The sequence below is a fragment of the Ischnura elegans genome, chromosome 4 (assembly GCF_921293095.1).
Source record: "Ischnura elegans chromosome 4, ioIscEleg1.1, whole genome shotgun sequence".
Taxonomy (NCBI): Eukaryota; Metazoa; Arthropoda; class Insecta; order Odonata; family Coenagrionidae; genus Ischnura; species Ischnura elegans.
The window spans coordinates 52311286-52333019 of record NC_060249.1 but is presented as its reverse complement, the minus strand read 5'-3'; the positions used below and the strand labels follow the sequence as shown (position 1 = coordinate 52333019).

General features: G+C 38.9%; 1 protein-coding gene across 1 annotated transcript; it reads right to left on the bottom strand.

The window, feature by feature from the left end:
- Nucleotides 1–3378: 3378 nt before the first annotated feature.
- On the bottom strand, nt 3379–18119 carry LOC124157468 (trichohyalin-like). Its single transcript, XM_046532203.1, has 3 exons — nt 17797–18119; nt 12924–12998; nt 3379–6567 (listed from the first exon to the last, which is right to left on the bottom strand). The coding sequence occupies exons 2-3, from the start codon at nt 12995–12997 to the stop codon at nt 5085–5087; spliced, it is 1557 nt and encodes a 518-aa protein (XP_046388159.1). The 5' UTR covers nt 12998; nt 17797–18119; the 3' UTR covers nt 3379–5084.
- Nucleotides 18120–21734: the final 3615 nt, after the last annotated feature.

The following is a 21734-nucleotide window of genomic DNA, read 5'->3' as shown; positions in this document are numbered from 1 at the left end:
TTGCAAATAATGCCACTGTGCATTAAAATTCAGTTTGATTTAGTGACACTAGAAGACTAGTTCGATCCCGCTCATGATTTAAGAAAACTCCTAACGAGACACTAATTCTATCAGTGAGTGAATAGGCATAGTGGTAAAGCAGTGGATATTTCACTGTTGTAACACAAATGTGGTGGTTCGGATATGCCTGAGGGAATATTTTTATAAAAAATCTCTACAAGGTTGTTTTGCTGCTCAAATGGAAGTGGTTACCCAAGTTGTGCCAAATGGCTTTGTGGATGGTTACATAAGTTGTTAAGGCAACTGAATAAGGTTTGTAGCCATCTGCTTAGGCATTTCCTCTTGGGATGGCTATTTTGAATTTTATGTGATATCCAGTTAAGACCCTTTTACTAAAATATTAACTTTGATTAAACTTCAGCTTTGGACAAGCTATTAGAGCTGTTGTGGCAATAGCCACATATAAATAATGAGCTATATACATTGACCAAGTTACAGCTCAAAAAGCATCAAAATTGGTGAATGTTGTTTATGAAGATATAGAACCAATTATTGCAACCATTGAGGTGAGGAATAGTTAGTTTTTCCTATGCCTTTATCTCAAGCGTATGTCATGAATTCATACCGTATTCCTCTGAATATAGTCCCCCTCTGAATATAGTCCCCCCCCCCCCCTAATTTTGAGGCTTCAGTCTCGGGAAAAGTTAAAAAATTCGTTTGAATATAGTCCTCACCTTTACTTTTACCACAGGCATTTTTGGAAAAAAAGGGGGGACTATATTCAGACATATACGGTATTTTATGAATTAGATGAGCATTATTGTAAGTGTAAAAATTATGAATAGTCAATAATTATATCAGTGGACTGTTAGGCTGGTATCTCTTGCTAATAACACTAAAACCAGGAGAAGGTTTCATTTTTATCAATTTTTTAATTAGAAGATACTCTCTTTGTATTTATGGCTGCAATTGTTGTTTCCTCATATGAGTCATATATTCACCAAAAACATATAATTTTCCATTTGAAATGTGTATTGAATACTCACATTTTGAATTTCATTTTTCCATCAAACTAACTTGATAATTTGTTATAACACATTACATTTAAATGAATTACTCCTAGATAACCTAAAATACATCATAAGGTTTGGGCCATATTGTACATTTAAGCAACTTTGTTCCATCTTCATTTATTTCTTATCAAGCTATCTTTATTTAATGTGTAATTGTTGCAAACGGATGGAGATCCTAACATGATTGACCCATAATTTCTTATTTCCCAGTTGCAGCTGGTGAACCCCATCTAGCCTCGGCAATGTCCATCTTCTTTGCGATCAAGGATGCTATCACTTATGCACAAACAGAAGTTAGATAACCGGGACTATTTTGACTAGATTCCCCAGCTACATCTGCTCGCATACAAATGGCTTGTGAAGATCAGTTCACCATTAAGGTATTTTTGGAATTTGTATCCTCCCCAAGACTGAGAGAGTTACGCATATGTACAGCAATTAAACTGAACTGTTTTAGGCTCTTTGGTAGCTATTTTGTATGCTGAGCCTAGTCCTCACACAAGCTATATAGCTTATGGCCTGTGATATCACTTTATTTTTACAAAATCATAATTTCTAGGACTTCTAAAGAAAGGTAGGTTAATCTCACAACTGAAAGTTAAGTCCCTGACTTATGTTGGAATTCCAAATCCAGTTATATGTAGTTTTGAGGGGATCAAAGGGTTTTCTAGCTGGATAATCATGGATGACGTTATTTCTTTTATCAGATCCCAACAGAAGGAGGTCGTTGAGAAATCTGATTCAATTTTCATTGGAAGATTACAGTCGTCTGCAAATGGCTGATCTTAGTTGAAGGGTTGGTATAAAATATTTTTGTTTTAGTTGTAATCTCTTTCTCCTCCGTTTTCATCAAACTATGTTATGCATCTCTGTTCTGTTCTAACTAAGTATTTTTCCATAACTATCATTCCTAAAGCCTCAAACTTTTTGAGAGATGAGCAATGGACACCAATGTCAAAGAAAAGCGGTTGTATTTTTTTATATGAATATCATTAACCCTTAGACTGCAGAAATATTTTTATACGTTTTTATGCTGACTGCAGAAAAATGATTTTAACCCTTAACCCCTGACGTGCAATTCTTGTTACACTACCAGTGACGTGCAGTCTGGGAGACCGCAATAAATCAAAAATTCATAAAATATTGCTATGCCATTTTTATTATTTTGTTTAATTTTTCTTTGAATGCTTAAGTATTTTAAAACTTATATTAAAATTTTTACACTCCCAATACGAACCAATTTGTCATAAAAAATTGTGATTTGAAGCAGGGTCAAAAAACTGATGCCAAAAACACTTGAGTTATAATTATTATATTTATGTATCAATATTTTGCCAGATTCAAAAAAGGCCTTAAATGTTAAAGTTGGAAGGCTAAGTAGTAAGTAGCCATGAAATTCATCCCGCTTATTCCTTTTCTTGATGCATTCTTAGTAAGTGACGTGCGGTCTCACAGACCGCTAATCGAGTTCAATTGCAAATTTACAGAAATTAATAAAAGGAACGTTGAATTATAAGAGTGGGATGTCCTTGTTATGCAAAAATATGAAGCTAACGAGAATTATAGATATTTTGAAATCTTAATTTTGAAAATATTCACAATTTTAGAAATGCAGCGGTCTCTCAGACCGCACGTCACCGGTTAAGGGTTAAACATTCAACCATTGCTTGACTACCTTCTTCAGTTTCTCACAATTTTTATTGTTACCCAAGTGGAGCCCAAGTGCACTTTTCCACACTGTAGGGATTGCCATTGCAGCTTAGCACTCCCTGGCCATTCCAAAAATACAAAACGTTACCGCAGCCGGAGGGCTAAAGATTCTAATTTGTTAATTTTTTTCTTTGTTATTGGAAAAATTTGTTATCTATGTATTTCTATTAATAAAAGCATCAATTTTTAATGCTTGTATTTATCATTTTTGCATGCATATTTTCATTTCTTCTTCTGTCACATTTTTGATGTATTACATTTGTTGTGAACAGGCTTCTTATACATCAACATTTAGATTGACCTTTTCATATTTTTTTTAATTTTCAAAAACAACTCAAAGGTAAAGAAAGTGTTTCTATGAAGTTTTTGTGGACTTTATTATTTTTCCTTTTTACTCTTTTCATATTTTTTTTCAATCAGAGGCAATTCCTCAGGTATGAGTGGTTGTATCATGCAATTTCCACAATCAAGGGAAATTTACGAAAACAATATCTATTTTTATAATTAATTTCATAATTGCAGCATGATAGTTAGATGGTTTACTTTTAACTTTTTTCACTTTATATTCACACTAGTTTCAAATAAAAGATTTGGCTTGACTTTTTTAGGGCTGATATTTTATTAGCTAAACGCATTAAGGCAGAATACTACAGGTTTTGAGTACTGATAAAAAAATGAAAATACTGCTTTGAAGCCATATTTTACTTTATGAAAATGCACTTCTATAGTACATGAAGGGATTGATGGAGGTGATTTCTTAAGCACTCTTCAAATAAAAAATAGTCATAGAGGAGGCATGTGTATTTTGAATGTCAACTGAAAGAGAGTTATTATGTCCAAGTACGTGGTGGTTGGAGAATATATGTCATGCATGTCTTGACATGATCAATTGCACAAGGCACTGGTCGTAGTTGTCTGAGGTCTTTGAGCTTGAATGGTGCTTTTTCGTGGTGCTGGAGTCTTCTGTGCCCTGACTGCCTCAGCAGAGACCTAGGGCAGCAATCTCAGCGAGATGGTGGATAGTACTGGTGGAGCTTGGAATTGAAAGCTTAGCCACTGCAATATAAATATCTGTAGATGACTCATCTTTTGTAATATTACTAATACATAGGATTTTGAAAGCTTGAAATACGTTCAGTTGTGCATATACACACATAGTGGTCGACTCCTTATCTTCCACTTCATCTCTGAAGACAGTGGTTGGGTAAACAGCTGAAACCTACTGGATATAATGATTTTGACCTGAATATAAACCTGAGTAATATATGTGCATAGCATCTACCAAGGATGTGGATGGAAATTAACTCTTAGCATTCATCAGTAATTAAATTTTTCCTCCTCCTCTAATTCGTAACTACATATATCTTCAATATTTGAAGCAGGGGTGGTCTGGCCAGGTCGTCATTCGCCAAGGGCCCCGAGCTTACAGGGGCCCCAAAAACACTCATGTCTATCGTGAAGCATATATGAATGGTGTAATAAAAAAAGACTCAGATTACTTGAACCGAAGTTTTTTCTTGCCATTATAAAATTCTACGTTTTCATTAGTTGCTTCATTTACAGTATACTCATGTCAAAAGATGATATAAAAATTAATAAAATAAAGGTGTCAGAAGATGAAGGAGAACCTGGTGCATTCATGCAAGCATTTTTCGAAAAAGCTATTTTAGAGGTTTTTTTACATTTCAGTGACTTTTCAAGGAACAAAGTCACTAAATATATATAAATAGCACCATAATCCATCATTAAAATTTTACAAGCTGTGTACTTCTCTCTTGTCATAGTATTTTTTATTACGAAACTGCTATTTTTTAATTGACTTTTATCTAGTTTTTAAGTGCCAGAATAGCGTCAAAATCCATTTCTGGGTTTGCGATTTCGTAACATTTTCCCAGAAAGGACACCCAAATCGAAAGCGGTAAGAGGGGCCCCCTCATCAGCCCCAGCTGAGGGCCCCGAATCAACCCAGACTACCTCTGATTTGAACACCCCAATTCAATATTGTCATTTGTGGGGTAGAGCTTACCCCAGACTAAGCTACAAGGTTAGTGCATTTCACACATTCAGTTATGGGAGGGAAGGAATAAATGAACTCTTTTCCAGTTCAGCAGTGCAACAAGTACTCTCTCTTATTGCCTCCCACCTCTCTTTCTCCAGATGTTTCTATTGCACCCTGCAGCAACCCCTCTTAGGCATATTCCACACTGGCTTTCTTGTCCCTCTCTCCATTTATGCATCCGTTGATAGATCATGTAGCATTTCTTTGGTATTACAATGCCACATTAATACCTGGTAGCTAATCTACAGGTTGCCAATACCTGGATACCAATCTTGGTCATTATTTGAAAAATTACCAGATGTAGTCATGTTGTTGTCATAAGTTGTAGATGTACTGCTGTCACGTTGATTTTTCGATTTGTTTCCTCCCCATGGTACCCATGATTTCTTATTCTTTAATGATGATAATTCTTTTTCATTCTCTAATAAACGTTCTTTGAGGCGTTTAATTTCATCATCTCTATATTGAATTTCCAAATCACGAGTTTTTCGTATCGATGAACATTCATTCTCCAGATCCTCTATTTTGGACTGCTGCGATTTCATTTCACGCTGATGCTCTTCCTCCAATCGCTTCTTCTCCCTCTTGCTCTTTTTCTCTATATCATCCCTTTCCCATTCTGCATGCAACTTCTCCTCATCGAGTTGTTTCCGATACCTCTCCTCCAGCTCCTGCCTCTGCTTGGCGTAATCGGCCCTGGCTTTCTCGACCCTCTCCTCTGCCCCCCTCAACACTCGCTGCCTCTCCTCCTCAAGCTCCTTCCCCTTCCTCACCCTATCCGCCTCCCAACTCCTGCGCTCCTCCTCATGCTCCCTCTTCTCCCTCTCCATTAATTTCCTGCAATCAAAGTTCAACTCCTCCATCCTCTTCTTCCACTTGTTATTCATCTCTTCCTCCACAGTCCGCCTTACCTCATCCTCCACGTCGGCGGCGGTGGCCTTTCCGTATCTATTCCCTTCCGCCCGCAGCTTCTCCTCCATCCTCTCCACCCTCTCCTTCTCCCTCTCCAGGTCCGACCTTAGTCTCTCTAGCTCCTCCTTTTCCTTCCTGACCCGCGACCAATCCTCCTGCAGTGACGACTCCCGCTCTTTCAGCTCTCTCCATCTCGCTGCATCCTCTGCCCTCTTCCCGTCATCCACCTCCCTCTGCTTCTTCTCCTCTCTCTCCGCCATCTCCTGCCTCTCCCTCTCGTGTTTCTCCCTCTCTGCCCAGATTTCATCCTCCTTCCTCTTCAGCTGCATGGTGAGAGCCTTCAGCCTCTCATTCATCTGCTTGACCTCGGCCTCGGTCTCCTCCTTGAGACTCTCCATCTTCAGTTCCCTCCCCGCCAGCTCCTTTTCCCTCAATTCCAGTTTCCACTCCTTCCTCCTGACCTCCTCCTCTTTGGCCATGCACTCATCCACCTTCCTCATCGCTCTCTCCTCCCGCCCCCTCCTCTCCATTTCCATCTTCCTCCTCTCCTCGTTGGCGCTCTTCTCTTCTTCCTCTCGTTTCCTCTGCCTGTTCCTCCACTCGGTCTCCTGCTGCTCCACCATCTTCCTCGTGTTCTCTTGCATCTCCCTCAATTCCCTGTCTTTCATTTCCCTCTCTTGTCTCCTCATCTCCGTATTGGTTTGGAAGCGTTGAAACTCCCTCATGGCCTCCTCTGGATTTCTCGAGTGCAGGTGGTAGATGATTTGTCTGCCCCCAATTGAGCTCTGGTCATTGGATCTTGCCCAATCATACCTGCCAATGAGAAATCAAAGGAATAGTGCCTTTTGTCGATGCAGGAGCATTCAAAAATCTTGTGGATAGTGAACTCACTCTGTATTTATAAATTCACTCCCTCAATGATTTGAACCCAAGGATGCTTTAGATAGGTTAGGGCAGAACTCATCCTGTACTAATGTACAGATATGAAAGTTTCACATTTTTAGGGTAGGGGGGCCATTTCCTTTTCCTGGGCCTCCTCCCACTTCATGGATTTCATTTGGGACTGCCTGAAGGCTGCACCTGGGATTTGAACGCAAACAGCCAAGCACTGTACCCACTGGGCTATGATGCTTCCCTTAGAATAAAATATGGAAACATCATGATGCATTTAAAATTGATTCCTTCCATTTTTTAAACATTCCTTCAATGTCTCTTCTCCTAATCCAGGTATTAAAAAATTAACTATGTTCACAACCCACTGTATTCCCTATGCAAATTGAGTGATAAATGCTCTGTAAATGGGGACAAAACCCTGTAATCTTTCCTTCTTTGAATTCAGCATGGATGTTGGGATTAGCAGTAATACATTTTTTATATTCCTAGAAAATAGTACGGAAGAGCAGTTCCATGACCTTAGAAATTAGCTTAGACTCTCTGTGGCAGCCAACTTTCTCTGGCATTCAATGAACTACTTAAGACTTAGATATAGAGGTTAGCTGCGAGATAAGCGAGTTCTCTCGTCGAATAAGCAGTCGTGGACAAAAAGCGGCGGTATTCTAAGGGGGTATTGGGCTACCCTTGGGTAAGGTAGACCATTTAAAAGATACCAAAACCTGTGAAGATACCGTGACTTGGCGACTGGGGGCCACCAACAATTATGCCTCTCATCACCCGGGGGAGAGGGCAGCAGATCTTCTTCACATGTGCGAAGGTGGAGACCATACTGGTCGGTACAGCGACACACATTCCACTACGGGCGTGGTAACATTTACTTTAACGGCTGTAGTACTGCGATGTGGAAGGCAAGGGGAAACCACCACATTATCATTCCGAGGAGTCACAGCTACTCCACTCAATTTATATAATGACATGATGGAATTCTCTCGGGTAAAATATTCCGGAGGTAAACTAGTCCCCCATTCGGATCTCCGGGCGGGGACTACTCGAGAGGGTACATCGGTCAAACGAGATAGAATGTTACGGATAGGAACATGGAACGTCAGATCACTTCGTACCTGCGGTAAGCTAGAGAACTTGAAGGTGGAGATGCAAAGAATGAACCTCGATGTATTAGGCATCAGCGAAATGAAGTGGCCCCAGGAAGTAGACTTTTGGAGTGGAAGCTACAGAATGATACACACGGGATCGCTAAATGGTAATGCTGGAGTAGGCATAATGCTTAGAAAGAGCGCCGGGATGCTTGTTAAAAGCTACCTGCAGTTTAATGAAAGGATACTAATGGTGAAGATTGATACTAAACCCGTAGCTACTGTAGTGGTACAGGTTTACATGCCTATGTCAGATTATGAAGACGAAGAAGTAGAAGATGTCTACCAAGATATAGCGGAAGTTATCAAGCAGGTAAGAGGGGAAGAATATCTTATTATTTTAGGTGACTGGAACGCCGTCGTCGGCGAAGGTCAAGATGGAATAATAACTGGGAAATATGGGTTAGGTAACCGAAATGAAATAGGAGAAAGGCTACTTGAATTCTGCACGGAGCACAGACTAGTGGTTACCAACACTTTATTCAAAAATCCCCTGCGAAGAAGATACTCGTGGAAGATGCCAGGAGACCATAGAAGATTCCAAATCGACTACATTCTAGTGAAACAAAGATTCAGGAACCAGGTGAAGGACTGCAAAAGTTATCCAGGGGCAGACATCGATAGTGACCATAATTTAGTTATGATGAAATGCCACCTTAAATTTAAAAAGTTGAAGAAAGCCGTGAAAAACATATGGCAGGTCGAAAAATTGAAGGAGGTTCAGCATCAACTGGCTTTTAAAGAGGCTGTAGAAAATAAAATAGGGGAGGATACGACCAACAAACCAATGGAAGAGAGTTGGAAAACTATTAGAAGTGGTCTGCAGGCGGCAGCTGAGGAAGTTCTTGGTAAAAGAAGAGTCGTTATGAAAAAACCATGGATCACGCAGGAAGTATTAGATCTCATTGAAGAAAGAAGAAAATACAAGGCTGCGAAAACAGAGGAAGGACAGAATCGTTACAAGAGAATAAGGAACGAAATATGTCGTAAAGTGCGGAGGGCTAGAGAAACATGGATGAAAAGCATTTGCGAAGACGTGCATAACAATCTTAAACATGGAAAAGTAGAGGCCGCTTATAGGATTGTGAGGAACCACTTTAAGGAAAGGGGTAAGATGTAATACCCTAAGGGACAAAAACGGAGAAAAAGGGAAGAGATGGAAGGAATATCTGGAAGATTTGTACAAAGGAAGTCGCCTCAGAACGAATGCTATCGAAAACGAGAGGGAAGTGGATACCGATGACATGGGAGCCCCAATTTTAAGATCGGAATTTGATGCGGCTGTAAGAGACCTCAGGATAAATAAAGCGTCTGGCATTGATGACATTCCTGCAGAGCTAATTAAAAATTCAGGAGAGAAGACGTTGAACCAGCTATACAAAATCATTAGTGAAATGTATACGACAGGTGAGATACCAAAGGATTTTGAGAGGAACATTATAATCCCTATTCCTAAGAAGAAAAGAGCGGAGAAGTGCGAAGATTTTAGGACCATAAGCCTTACTACACATGCGTCAAAGATACTGACAAGGATTATCTATCGAAGAATAGAACGAAAAGCAGAAGAGTACTTGGATGAGGACCAATTTGGATTCAGAAAAAACAAAGGCACAAGGGAAGCAATATTAGCCCTAAGACTGCTCATAGAGAAGAGAATGGAAAAGAACCAGCCAACATTCGTTGCGTTTTTGGACTTAGAGAAAGCATTTGACAACGTGGATTGGAGCACAATGCTTGGAATCTTAAAGGAAATTGGGGTTCTCTATAATGACAGAAGAATCATCCACAGTTTATACAAAAACCAAGTAGCCGTGATAAAATCTGGGCCCAGCCGTGAAGAAGCAAGAATTAAGAAAGGAGTGCGACAAGGATGTACATTGTCACCCGTAATTTTCAACGTTTACATTGAGAAAGCCATTAATGAAATCAAAGAAAAAGAATTGGGAGTGAATATCCATGGAGAAAAAATTAGCATGCTAAGATTTGCCGATGACATAGCTGTTATAGCAGAAACAGAGAAGGATTTGAAAAATATTTTGGCTAATATGGGTAGGGTAATGAGTAGATATCAACTGAAAATGAGCACGAAGAAAACCAAGATCTTAGTATGCAGCAGAAGGGAAGAAGTCAAGACCAACATTAAAATAGGGAGGCAAAAACTGATAGAGTTGGATGAATTCTGTTATTTGGGAAGCAAGATAACCAGTGACGGGAGAAGCAAGAAAGAAATTATCAGCAGAATAGCCCAGGCGAAGAGAGCATTCCACCAAAAGAGAGACGTGCTTACAGCGGGAAACTTAAATATGGAAATAAAGAAACAATTCTTAAGAACCTACATCTGGAGTATGCTCCTATACGGAAGTGAGGCATGGACAATGACCGCAGCGGAGAAAGCAAGGATAGAGGCCTTTGAAATGTGGTGCTACAGAAGAATGATGAAAATCAAATGGATTGACCGAGTTAGTAACGAGGAAGTGCTAAGAAGGGTAGGAGAGAAGAGAAGCCTCATGAAAACCTTAATAAGAAGACGGAACAACCTTATGGGCCAGATCTTGAGACATGATGGCCTGATGAAGACAATCGTCGAAGGGCAAGTGGAAGGCAAGAATGGAAAAGGAAGACCTCGGACAAAATATATGGAACAAGTAAAGAGAGATGTGAAAGAGAAGAATTACGTAGGTGTGAAAAGATTAGCTGATAGGAGAACAGAGTGGAGAGCTGCGTCAAACCAATCCTAGGATTGTTGACCAGTGATGATGATCTTTCCTCATAAAATTTGATTTTTGTTTTGAAACAGATAGCATGGATAAGAGTATGGAATATTTATTAAAATGTCAATTACATATTTTGGTGAGTGGATCAGCTCTGAGAAATTAGGGGGAATTATGATTCTATGACAAATCTGGGAATGTTAGAAGTAGAGTGACTAGATGCTAAGAGATGAAATAGAGGACAGCACCTGGTAAAAAAGGAGGAAAAAGGCGGAACAAGTGGGGCAATTGAAAAATAGCGACAATTTCATAGGTTAAAATCATAATGACCAGAAAGGAGGACATTTTCAAATACTTAAAAAATTCACCCGGACACCTGACGGACGTCTAAAAAGGAGGAGATGTCTGGATTAATGCGGACATCTGGTCACTCTAGTTGAAAGTAATTTGATAACCCTGAAATTCTGTAATGGAGTAATTAGAAATACATATTTGTTGGTGACGAATTGTTGATTTCTTTAATTTCATCAAGGTAACCAAGGCAAAATTTTGCACTTCCGCACTATCAGGGATTAAGTACGTTAAGGAAATAGTGTAACTGGGTTTTACATAGAGAAGAAGATGTATCAACTGAAGTACTTCCTTATATTACCTGTTTTCTTGAAAAAATATCCAAAACGTATGAATACAATACAGGTATGAGTGTGTGATATCAGGAGGGATCAATCATGATGTCTGTTACTGAAAAATGTCTCACAATTTACAAAACTTTTTTCAAAGACTATATTAGAAGTAACAATGTTGTCAATCATAACTTCTTAGTTATGAGTTTCTTCAATTCAAACATAAATATGTACTATGGAAAGTGTGAACTCTAAAAAACGCTACGTACAAGTGAACATGCAAAAAAACAGGTTCTGGCTCGTAAAGATTTCTTGTTGTCAGTTCCCATTGATAATAATTCCTCAATACTTTCAAGACGATATTTTTATTTATTAGTGATAAATGTTATCTTTTAAGTTCTTTTTATGTATTTTTCAGGGAACATTGAACATTCTTCATTCTTCTTAGATTTTATTTAAATACTTGCGCCTGCTTATGTGACCTTCCTTTGGTCTAGTTATGGATTTAACAGGTTTTTAAACTTTTTTTTTTTGAAGTTTAGAATAAATGATGTGTGATGTCAATATACCTCAAGTGAGTATTTAAGGCATCGGAAAATCAAAACTTTTATGTCAAATTTATGGGTAAATAGTGAAATTTGAGATTGATATTGCATTTTTCATTAGAAGCCAGTGATTCAATGTTATTTGGAATGGCAGAAAAAGACCTTTCTGTAATAATATATTTTATTTAAAAATTGAAAATAAAATCCACAAGTCTAGATGCCTATGTTTCAACATGGTCTGCCATTAGTTAATGTTGGGCAGTATAACATGTGAACATTTAAAAAAAATTATATGCATATATTTCTATCCCATTGTTTGCCAGTACTTATTTAGTTATTCTGTTATTCTCAGGATGTTGTTGTAGTCATTGTAATAAAGACGCATTTTCAAGCAACACAAGGATGTGTCCCATGATTCAGAAAGATGTACGTAATAAACTGAGGTCCAACCAGCTCAAAAATAAGCAATATTATGACAGAGGTGCGGTAACCAGGCAAAACTTTCAGCCAGGTGATAATATTGTAATTAAAAATAAGAGAGTCTGGCTACCTGGTGTGGTAGTGGCCAAAGATAGAACACCAAGGTCTTACATAATAAAAAATCAGGAGGATCGGTTGTTGCGAAGGAATTCATTGAGAACTTTATCAAAATCCGACTTATCTTCTTCTACTAGGTCAAACATATTAAAGAGCTCAACTCCATCCTCACCAATTACATTCAGTAAAATGGCAGTCTTAACTTCCTTCGGTTTCGTTTTCAGTCCAGAAGCTAACATATATATCTCCAAGTTTTGCTTAAACTTCCGGAAATTATCACTTATATTGCCCGTTAAGACTAACGGATTTGGTGGTCTCACTTGTGGCATTCTCGAGAATTTTTCTTTTTCACTTAGCTTTGACCCTGTTTGACTACGTACTAGCAATCACATGGTCCTAACCGAGCACTGCCGACTGCACCATGTCATGTTCTCATGAATGTTTATTCAATACTGCGTTACATGAATACAGGGAGCTGTAGACAGCCTTAAAACAAATGACATACACGAAGCACAGTATCATGACATTCTTTTCACCCCAAACTCTGTTTTTCGTCAGTTAATTGTAAAACCTTGGTGAGCTGTGACAACTCTACTTTGAAGATGTATGAATTATAAGGCAATCTAGGGGACTCTGTTTTCACCTGGGGTAACTCATAGTTTAGTCATGCTGTGCTACATGACCGATGTCTGAAAGTTTTATTACCTCTCATCTTCATCACCCGTGGCCTTTTGGAAGTTCGAACCACTATTGTTGCTTTGCCAGTTGTAGCCAGCCATCCTGCAAGAAAGTTTTTTCTTCATTAAGTAATTGATTCATTCAATAAAAACATTTTGAGTAAGTTCTTTTCCTCCTTTTGAGCCTTAAAAAATATTTTAATACATAGTTATGTTCCTTCTGGTATCAAACATCATGAAAATGGATGTTAAAAACAAATGGTTGCTTTGATACTGACAAATTAGATATTTAAGGATTTTTGATATTATGACATCTAAAATATCTTTTTTGCATGAATTCCTTGTGCATCCTTCAGAATTCTTCAAGATATACCCAACAGTAGTTAGTTAATCAGTTATTTTACATTAATGATTTCTCATATTTTAATCAGAATAGTGTTGAGTCTATAACCTGATCGACGATATGTACCTATTTTACTGTAATGTTGTGTTCCTGTTTGTGGATATAATGATTTCTCAGTTATTCTATCAAAAATATTAGTACATATAACTAATTTAAAAAAAAGCATAACCATTCTAGCCCAGAGCCTCTGTTAGGGAGCATCTCAATATTAGCTAACATAGATGACTAGGTAGGTTAAATAAAATTTAACCCAATTCATGTAGAAAAAAAAATATAATGAAAAATAGCAACAACTTTTTCAATTTCTTTAATGGGTGGGCGTGACATAGTTAAGGTGATTGACTGTTTTGTACATTATTTTTCTTAGAAGAAGATTTTTCTAATTGTAATTTGACAGAGCTGTTTTAAGGTCATTAGCCTAACCTCACACTTGGGAATTTTTACACTAACATGTACGATTTAAAATATTCAGACCTAAATGAAGAAAAAAATTTGGGTAAATAATGAAAACATATGAATATTGATATTGGACATTCATGTTTTACGCAATAATATTATATGAGTGAATGTAAAGGCTACTGGTGAAATGCAGTGAGTCTTTATGAAAGCTGAACACCTAGTAACAAATTTTCCAGTGAATAAAAAATTTTTTTACAACTATAGGTGACTTGCTGGTGAAAATGCAAAGCATAATGTAGGTACCTACTATTTCCTCATGGCCGAAAGAAAATAAAATACCTACCAGGAGAAACGAACTTATTACATCTACATCTACATAATACCCTGCGAGCCACCTCTAGGGTGTTTGGCAGGGGGTGATCAATCACCAGCATGCAGCATGCATTTGGACTCCCACATGCACACCACACCGTCCAAAAAACGTCCCGCATAATAACAAACTAAACTACTATATGCTGTTAGAAATAGAATATAGAATAGAATTTCAGAAACATGCATTACGTTTTACATAGGTTAGTAGGCTACACTACAGGTCATGCAATCTATTTACGAGTTCTATTGCTGCCGTTATAATCTCTTATTGATCGTGGAAAAAATGACATTCGGAATCTGTCTGTTCTGCAATCTATCTCTCTTATTTTATTTATATAATCTGATCTTCCGTAGTACGTTGGCGTCCGCAAGATATGGTTAACTTCGTCAGAAAAGACACTGCTCTTGAATTTATCTAAAAGGTTTAGTCTATTTTTATTTTTCAATCTACGGTCCGACAGAGATTCCCATCCGAGTTTATCTAAGAGGTCAGTTACACTAACAAGACTATCGTAACGACCTTTCACATACCTGGCAGCTCTTCTTTGCACGCGACCCGTGGTATTACCCGTGGTTCCACAGCTGAACATGGTAACCACTACATTAATGTGTCAAATAATTGTGCCGTAAGTAAAAGTGTAAAATATGTATGTAAGTTTACCGGAAAACTTAGATGCTGTGTGCATGGAGCAAAATGAATAATTCAAGTTCCAAACAAACTGACATTCATGAATTTTGATTTTTATTCAGATAACGCGATAAATAAACCGTTGATATTGGAGTTTTTTCTCATCATCATCACTGGTCAACAATCCTAGGATTGGTTTGACGCAGCTCTCCTCTCAGTTCTCTTATCAGCTAATCTTTCCACACCTATGTATTTCTTCTCTTTCACATCTCTCTTTACTTGTTCCATATATTTTGTTCAGGGTCTTCCTTTTCCATTCTTGCCTTCCACTTGTCCTTCGACGATTGTCTTCATCAGGCCATCATGTCTCAAGATGTGGCCTATAAGGTTGTTCCGTCTTCTTATTAAGGTTTTCATGAGGCTTCTCTTCTCTCCTACCCTTCTTAGGACTTCCTCGTGACTAACTCGGTCGATCGAGTTTTTTCTAGCATTTTTATATCCTTTGCCGCAATTCATGTGAAAACATGATTCTTTCACCCGGCCGTGGTTTGCCGTCATTTTATAAATGTGAATGATTTTCAAATTATGGCCATATGATGTTATTTCTCCTCATAATGTAGAAGCACCTAAAGTGGAGACATTATTCTTATACGCAAATGCCTTAATTAATACTCTAGAACAATGGAATAATAACAACATCTTGGGAAATGCTGAAAGTTAGGCCTCCATTTTGTCATTACTCTAGATGTTTCTTGGCCCGGCCATGAGAAACCCACATGGAAAGGCTACCCCGTTTACTTTTAATCACTTTCCTAATTTTTTCCTTTCACCTCATCTCAATGACTTATGATGTGCTAGCTGAGGTACCTAGACCAATTATTTAATTATGTTATTGTACTTCAAAATAATTTGTAAATCATGCATCAAAGCAAAGAGAGCTAAAGAGGAGGGGGAAGGCGTGTCCCCGTTGATTCCCTCAAATCCTGCCATTTCGTGAGTACAGAGCGGCGTTGACCAAGTCACCAATTTCTATCCATTTCATTCATCTCTTTTTTTAAAAAATGACTTTGACGGGCACTAGTGGCTTATGAGCTGGAAAAAAGCAACTTTTTGTTAGTAAAAAAGTATTTCAGCCTTATGAAACCCTCAATATGTTGGTACTCCACAAAGTAACACCCCACACCATTCATAAGTTACCTCATCAACTACATTTTTGGTGCCTTTTGTTGCAAGTACACATGACATGGTGATCGTAAATCAAAGACGGAACTATAGTTCCAGCATATTATAATATGCTGAGTAGGTTTGGTTGTAGATGTAAGCCAGGTGTTCACGATTTAGATTCTAAAGGCTTTTCACCCATGGCTTGGGTCAATACCCCCACTTGATGGCAATTATGTGATTTCAAAACCTGAACTACTTAATATGCAGTTAGTATTTAAACAAAGGTTTTTATTTACTGCTATTTTGATCACACAATGCTTCATAAAAAACCACTGATCATCGGTGAAAGGTCTTGTTTCTCACCGTTTTATTATAAAAATGTAATTTAGTGAGCACAACATTTTTTGAACTTATGCAACCAACCTTTGTCGCCACATTAAAACTGTTTAAGCCAAGGGTCTTCAATCCCCGGCCCTCGGGCTAATTTCTTTCGGCATCTAGTGGCTAAAGAAAATACTATATCACGCCACACAATTGAAAACATAGATCGACACAATCATCAAAAATAAACAATGTCTAAAATCGCATTGATTTATTGAACTTTTTAACCAATAAAGATATCTTATCATTGCACTTTGAAAATACATGTTTTTTTATATATTTTATTGATGTGGTGGTAATGTGACGTGGAGTATTGTGTCCCTCCGGACGATGTGAAATGGATATTTTGCCCTTGCATTAAAAAAGGTAGATGACCCCTGATTCAAGCCGACGAGATATTTTTCCTTCCATCGAGGATGCATTATCCTGCTTACTTGAATGAGGGGCGCAGCTAAGAATCAAGGCTAGGGGGGGTTTTAGGCGCAACTAATATTTATGGGTGTGAGGAATTGCATACCCACCAGGGTAAGCAGGAGTTGCGGGGGCCCTCCTCCGGAAAAAAAATTAAGAATAATGGTTTAAAATGGCGAGTTTTACGGCTTTCTGAGGGATATTTGACTAATCCTAACACTATTCTGTAAGCACTAATGATCCAAATAAGTAAAATGGATTAAACTTAAAAATTTCTCAGAGCTCTGGGGGAGGGGGATTTATTCCTCAAAACCTGCTGCGTCACTGAATTGAATGGCCGCCCGTATAATATCCTCACAACTGATGCGGATTATAAAACACACGTCAGAGCGAGCCTCGGGATGGGTTTTACGGAATGAACAAAATGGCTTGGTGGTATAAATGGCCAGGGACGGCGCTAGCAGGTGCGGGGCTAGGGGCGATCCTTCAGTGCGGGGCCCTTCACTTAAAATATTAAACTCTATACCCCGTCTACAAACTCGAGCATTTTGAATCCATACCACTCTCTGGCTAAGTATGTGTTCCCCTCCCAAATTCAGACTTCGTAATTACGCCGTTATGATACCATCTCGCAGTTGAGTTCAAAATAGTATAATACAAATAAAATTTATAATTATATTTATTCATAAAATTATAACGTAAAATAAACATAAAAAGCGCGCTTTTTACTTTAAATTACTGCATTATTATTCCTTTTCCATAATATTATTTTTTGTCTAGCACGGACTTAGCAATACAGTAATAGTTGAAATTGCGTTTTCAAACTATCGTATATTTTAATTTTTTTTCACGAACGCGGGGCCCCCCAAAGCGCGGGGCCCGGGGCAGTCGCCCCGGTCGCCCCCCCCCTGAGGCCGGCTCTGTAAATGGCTAATACGCCTGACTGGCAAAGTGAAATAAAGTGAAAGACTGGCAAACCGCGGGGAGATCCGGGTTCGAATTCCGGCTAAGTGATGTATTTTTTGAGGGCGAACTTCATCCTTTGGTGTATTTAACTTTGCACTCGTGCGCGAGACTGCGTAAAAAGTCACTTGTTTCATGCATTGATCAGAATATATATTTTTAAAAGCTCATATATATTACCTTAAGTGGGGAGCAGTTCAAGGCAGCTATCGTCTGGGCGTCGCGCCGTTTCCTCTGCTGCTCTGTGGCGAACACGGACTGTTGAAGAGGATGTAGGAGCTCGGGCGGCCGATAAAATTTATGACGACACTAGTGTCTCCTGGTTTAAAATGGCCGAATCCTCGCCTCGGATAGGTTCTCGGTACCCCACGATAACACACTCTCCCTCAGCGACGTCTTCGTTCCCAGAATCGGCGTCTGTTCCTCGTAACTCGCCTCTATATCGCTCCCCCAAACGACTACGACTTCTCCGAGAGCGGCTCACGTCTCGCCTGACGTGTTTCATCACGCGCTCGCTCATGGTGCCGATTCTCGAGAAAGAGTTCTTCCCTAGAAATGAACGGATCACGTGAGGAACCGGTCCCGTGATGAACTGCTTTGGTGAGGAATCGGCCTCGCGATAAAGTTCTGCTTCTCTCATTACGTATTTGCATTCAGTAGCGGATTCAGTGGGCAGTGGCGTAGCCATGGGGGGGGGATCCGGGTTACAACCCCCCCTCTTTAAAAGAGGCGCAAAATCCAACTTATATACTTTATTTTAATAAATACACGTACATGGGCGTCCCCGGTGGGGGAGTGGGGGTAGGGGGAGCAACTGCCCCCCATAGAAGCGAAAATATATTTAGTTCAAAACAAAAGTTATGAACAAATTTTCCTTCTGAAGAAAAATTATATAAGTATTAGTAGTTTTTTGTCCCTACGAAGAAGAGGACCTGCACATTAGGGTGGGCCGAAAAAAGGTTTTTTTTCCTGATCAAATTTGCCCTGTGCGGGAAAGTTGCGAAATGATATAAGGATCTCGCACACAAAATTTTTTTCAAATCGGATAATATTAACCACTGCCGCCCGAGCTCTAAAGTTTAAAATTTTGCGAAAAATCAGGCTGATTTCAGAATCAAACGGCTATTAAGACGAATTTTATGAAAATATGGGATAATGGATAATATCAAAGAGTGGATACATGTTTATAGTTTATGAAAATGAAATTTGACGTTTCTTTGACAAAATCTATGGTTAAAAAAATGTCTATGAATTAACAACAAAAGTAGAGTATAGACCACCCGCACAACACAACTCATTTTTTTCCTACATTTCTAAAACTCCATTTTGGGGGCTAAATTGCAGGTAAAATAATATTTATTTCGATTGAATTTCATTTCTTATCAAATAAGTCATCATATGGTAGTAAATAATCCCACAAAAAGTATTAATAAGGTAAATTATTTGAAATTAACATCAATCATAATGACGATTAACGTACCTGTGGAGCTGTTTTCAACAAGAAATTCAGCCAAGGCTGAGAAAAAACAGAACCTGAACACCAAGCATTTCACTAAGTAGCTCTCTGCTAGTTTCGTAAAGAAACTACCCAGAACTCACCACGAGGAAGAGGCTACCATCGAATTCCACCCGTGTCCCCCCAACCAACCCTTCAAAGGGTTACGGTAGGATTGACGCAATAGTTAAAATAGAGGAAAAGCGTACCAGGTGTGGAGTGGAGTGCGTGATATTTGTTGCACCCGAAAATTTCATGGGTAATGATTTGCCCACTTATGAAGGGATGATGAAAATGTTTTTGTACTCTCGGTACATTGAGGAAGAAGAAGAATAAAGTTAAAATGCCATTACTTCTCTGACGGGAATCGCGGAGACAGTGGCTTATGCCATTGAAGGCATTTGGCATAGATCCTCTATCCCAGTTGTTCGATATAGGCAAATTGTTTGACGAATTATTCAATATCATGGAAATAATCGCAATATTCTTCGATCTGTCAACAAGAATGCTTTCATTGATCTGAAGCAAGACTTCCTTCGTCACGCACGTCAGCTTTTTGATGTTGCGGCATGTAAATTGCTTTAGTGAGACTGATTCTGTTTGTGATATTCTTTCGAAAATGCCTTGTTTAGAATGGGAATTCCCTAAGGACAGAGAAGTGGCAGGAAAATGAAGATAGGCGCCATCGATGTGCAGGAGACCAAAAATAGGAAGACGAGGCTTTGCAGGTTGGAAAGAAAAAAGGAACACCCGAATGTTCCACCCTATTTTGTCATAAGACTTCAGTTCGGAAGACTCAGGTGATGAAATGACATTGAACGGAGAGTTATGTAATGCAAGTGAAGGAGAGGATTTCATGGAAAAAGGTTAGTGTAAGTAATTTGAAATTACCTAGATTTGCATCATCCTGTGAATAATTCTGCATATCAAACCATACCTCTGCCGCGCTTGCATCTGCGCACCTAATAGATATCGGGTTGGTTACTCAAGGAGTCAATGTACTTTTTGTTGACAAGAACAAAGTTAGAAGGGAAAGAGAAAGATTGCGTACGTGTCTTCGGAGGAATGTGGGAACTGTTAAACTGCAAGCGCTTTACTTCGACGAGAGGAAAGACTCTGCTTTCGTTTATAGTCAATCAAAGTGAAAAACAATTGGTGAGGAACATGTAACTCTCGTTCAAGAGCCCGGTTCACGCTACTTATGGCATGTCACCTCATGTGTCGGCAAAGCTATTGGCCTCTAAGATTCCATCACGAATTTTCTAGGGGAGGAAATGATCATTACCGATGGACTCCAAACAATTGTGTGCGATGGAACTGAGGTTAACACCGGAAGCCATGCCGGAGTAATCAGGAGAATGGAAATGGCCCTAAGAAGACCTTTGCATTGGATTGTTTGCCTCCTTCATTGCAAGGAACTATCGTTCAGCACCGTCAAAAGAACTGATGACCCTGGCAAAATTTGTTATCGAACTTCGATGATTCTTCTTATGAAATATATAGATAGAGACATCAAATTACGCCGCTACTCTATGATTCAGGGAAATGTAATTCTGCTTGCAATGTTTGCCGATGAACGCAGACAAATTCATGCAATGGCCATCATAAATACATTGAAATCGAAAGAAACTCAGCAGGAGGAATCGAGGAAATTCGAATTTTCCAAAGCTAACCTTCGATGGAGTGAGTTCTCGGGATCGCCACCGGGTCAGGGAATCCATATCTGCCGACGTTTCGATGTCCCACTCGGTCATCGTCCTCAATGCTGTGAATGAACACTTCACAGCCCTGAGGACGATGACCGAGTTGGGCATCGAAACGTCGGCAGATATGGATTTCCTGACCCGGTGGCGATCCCGAGAACTCTTCACTCAGTCCATTCGCCGGGAAAGCACAAAATCTTTCTAACCGTCGATGCTCAAAATTGTATTGAATTGGTTGACTGGGAATCAAATGAGGTAAATCAACCACCAATAGTAGCTGGGATGACAAACAAAAACTTGGAAGACCTTGTTACGGAAAGACCTGAATTAGAAGTACCTTTTCCCTGCCATACACAAGCAGTTGAAAGGATGGTACATATGATAATGTTAGCATCAAAATCCGTGTGCAGTATAGAACGCAGGCATGGATGGGCATTATCGTGTATAAGAGACGGAGAAGTTCAGCCGAAATTTGAAAAAAATCACAAAATAATTTTGTCAGAGTAATTGATGTTCTTTCACAATCGTGTCCTTCGGAAGGTTGGCTGGGGGGGACACGGGTGGAATTCGATGGTAGCCTCTTCCTCGTGGTGAGTTCTGGGTAGTTTCTTTACGAAACTAGCAGAGAGCTACTTAGTGAAATGCTTGGTGTTCAGGTTCTGTTTTTTCTCAGCCTTGGCTGAATTTCTTGTTGAAAACAGCTCCACAGGTACGTTAATCGTCATTATGATTGATGTTAATTTCAAATAATTTACCTTATTAATACTTTTTGTGGGATTATTTACTACCATATGATGACTTATTTGATAAGAAATGAAATTCAATCGAAATAAATATTATTTTACCTGCAATTTAGCCCCCAAAATGGAGTTTTAGAAATGTAGGAAAAAAATGAGTTGTGTTGTGCGGGTGGTCTATAC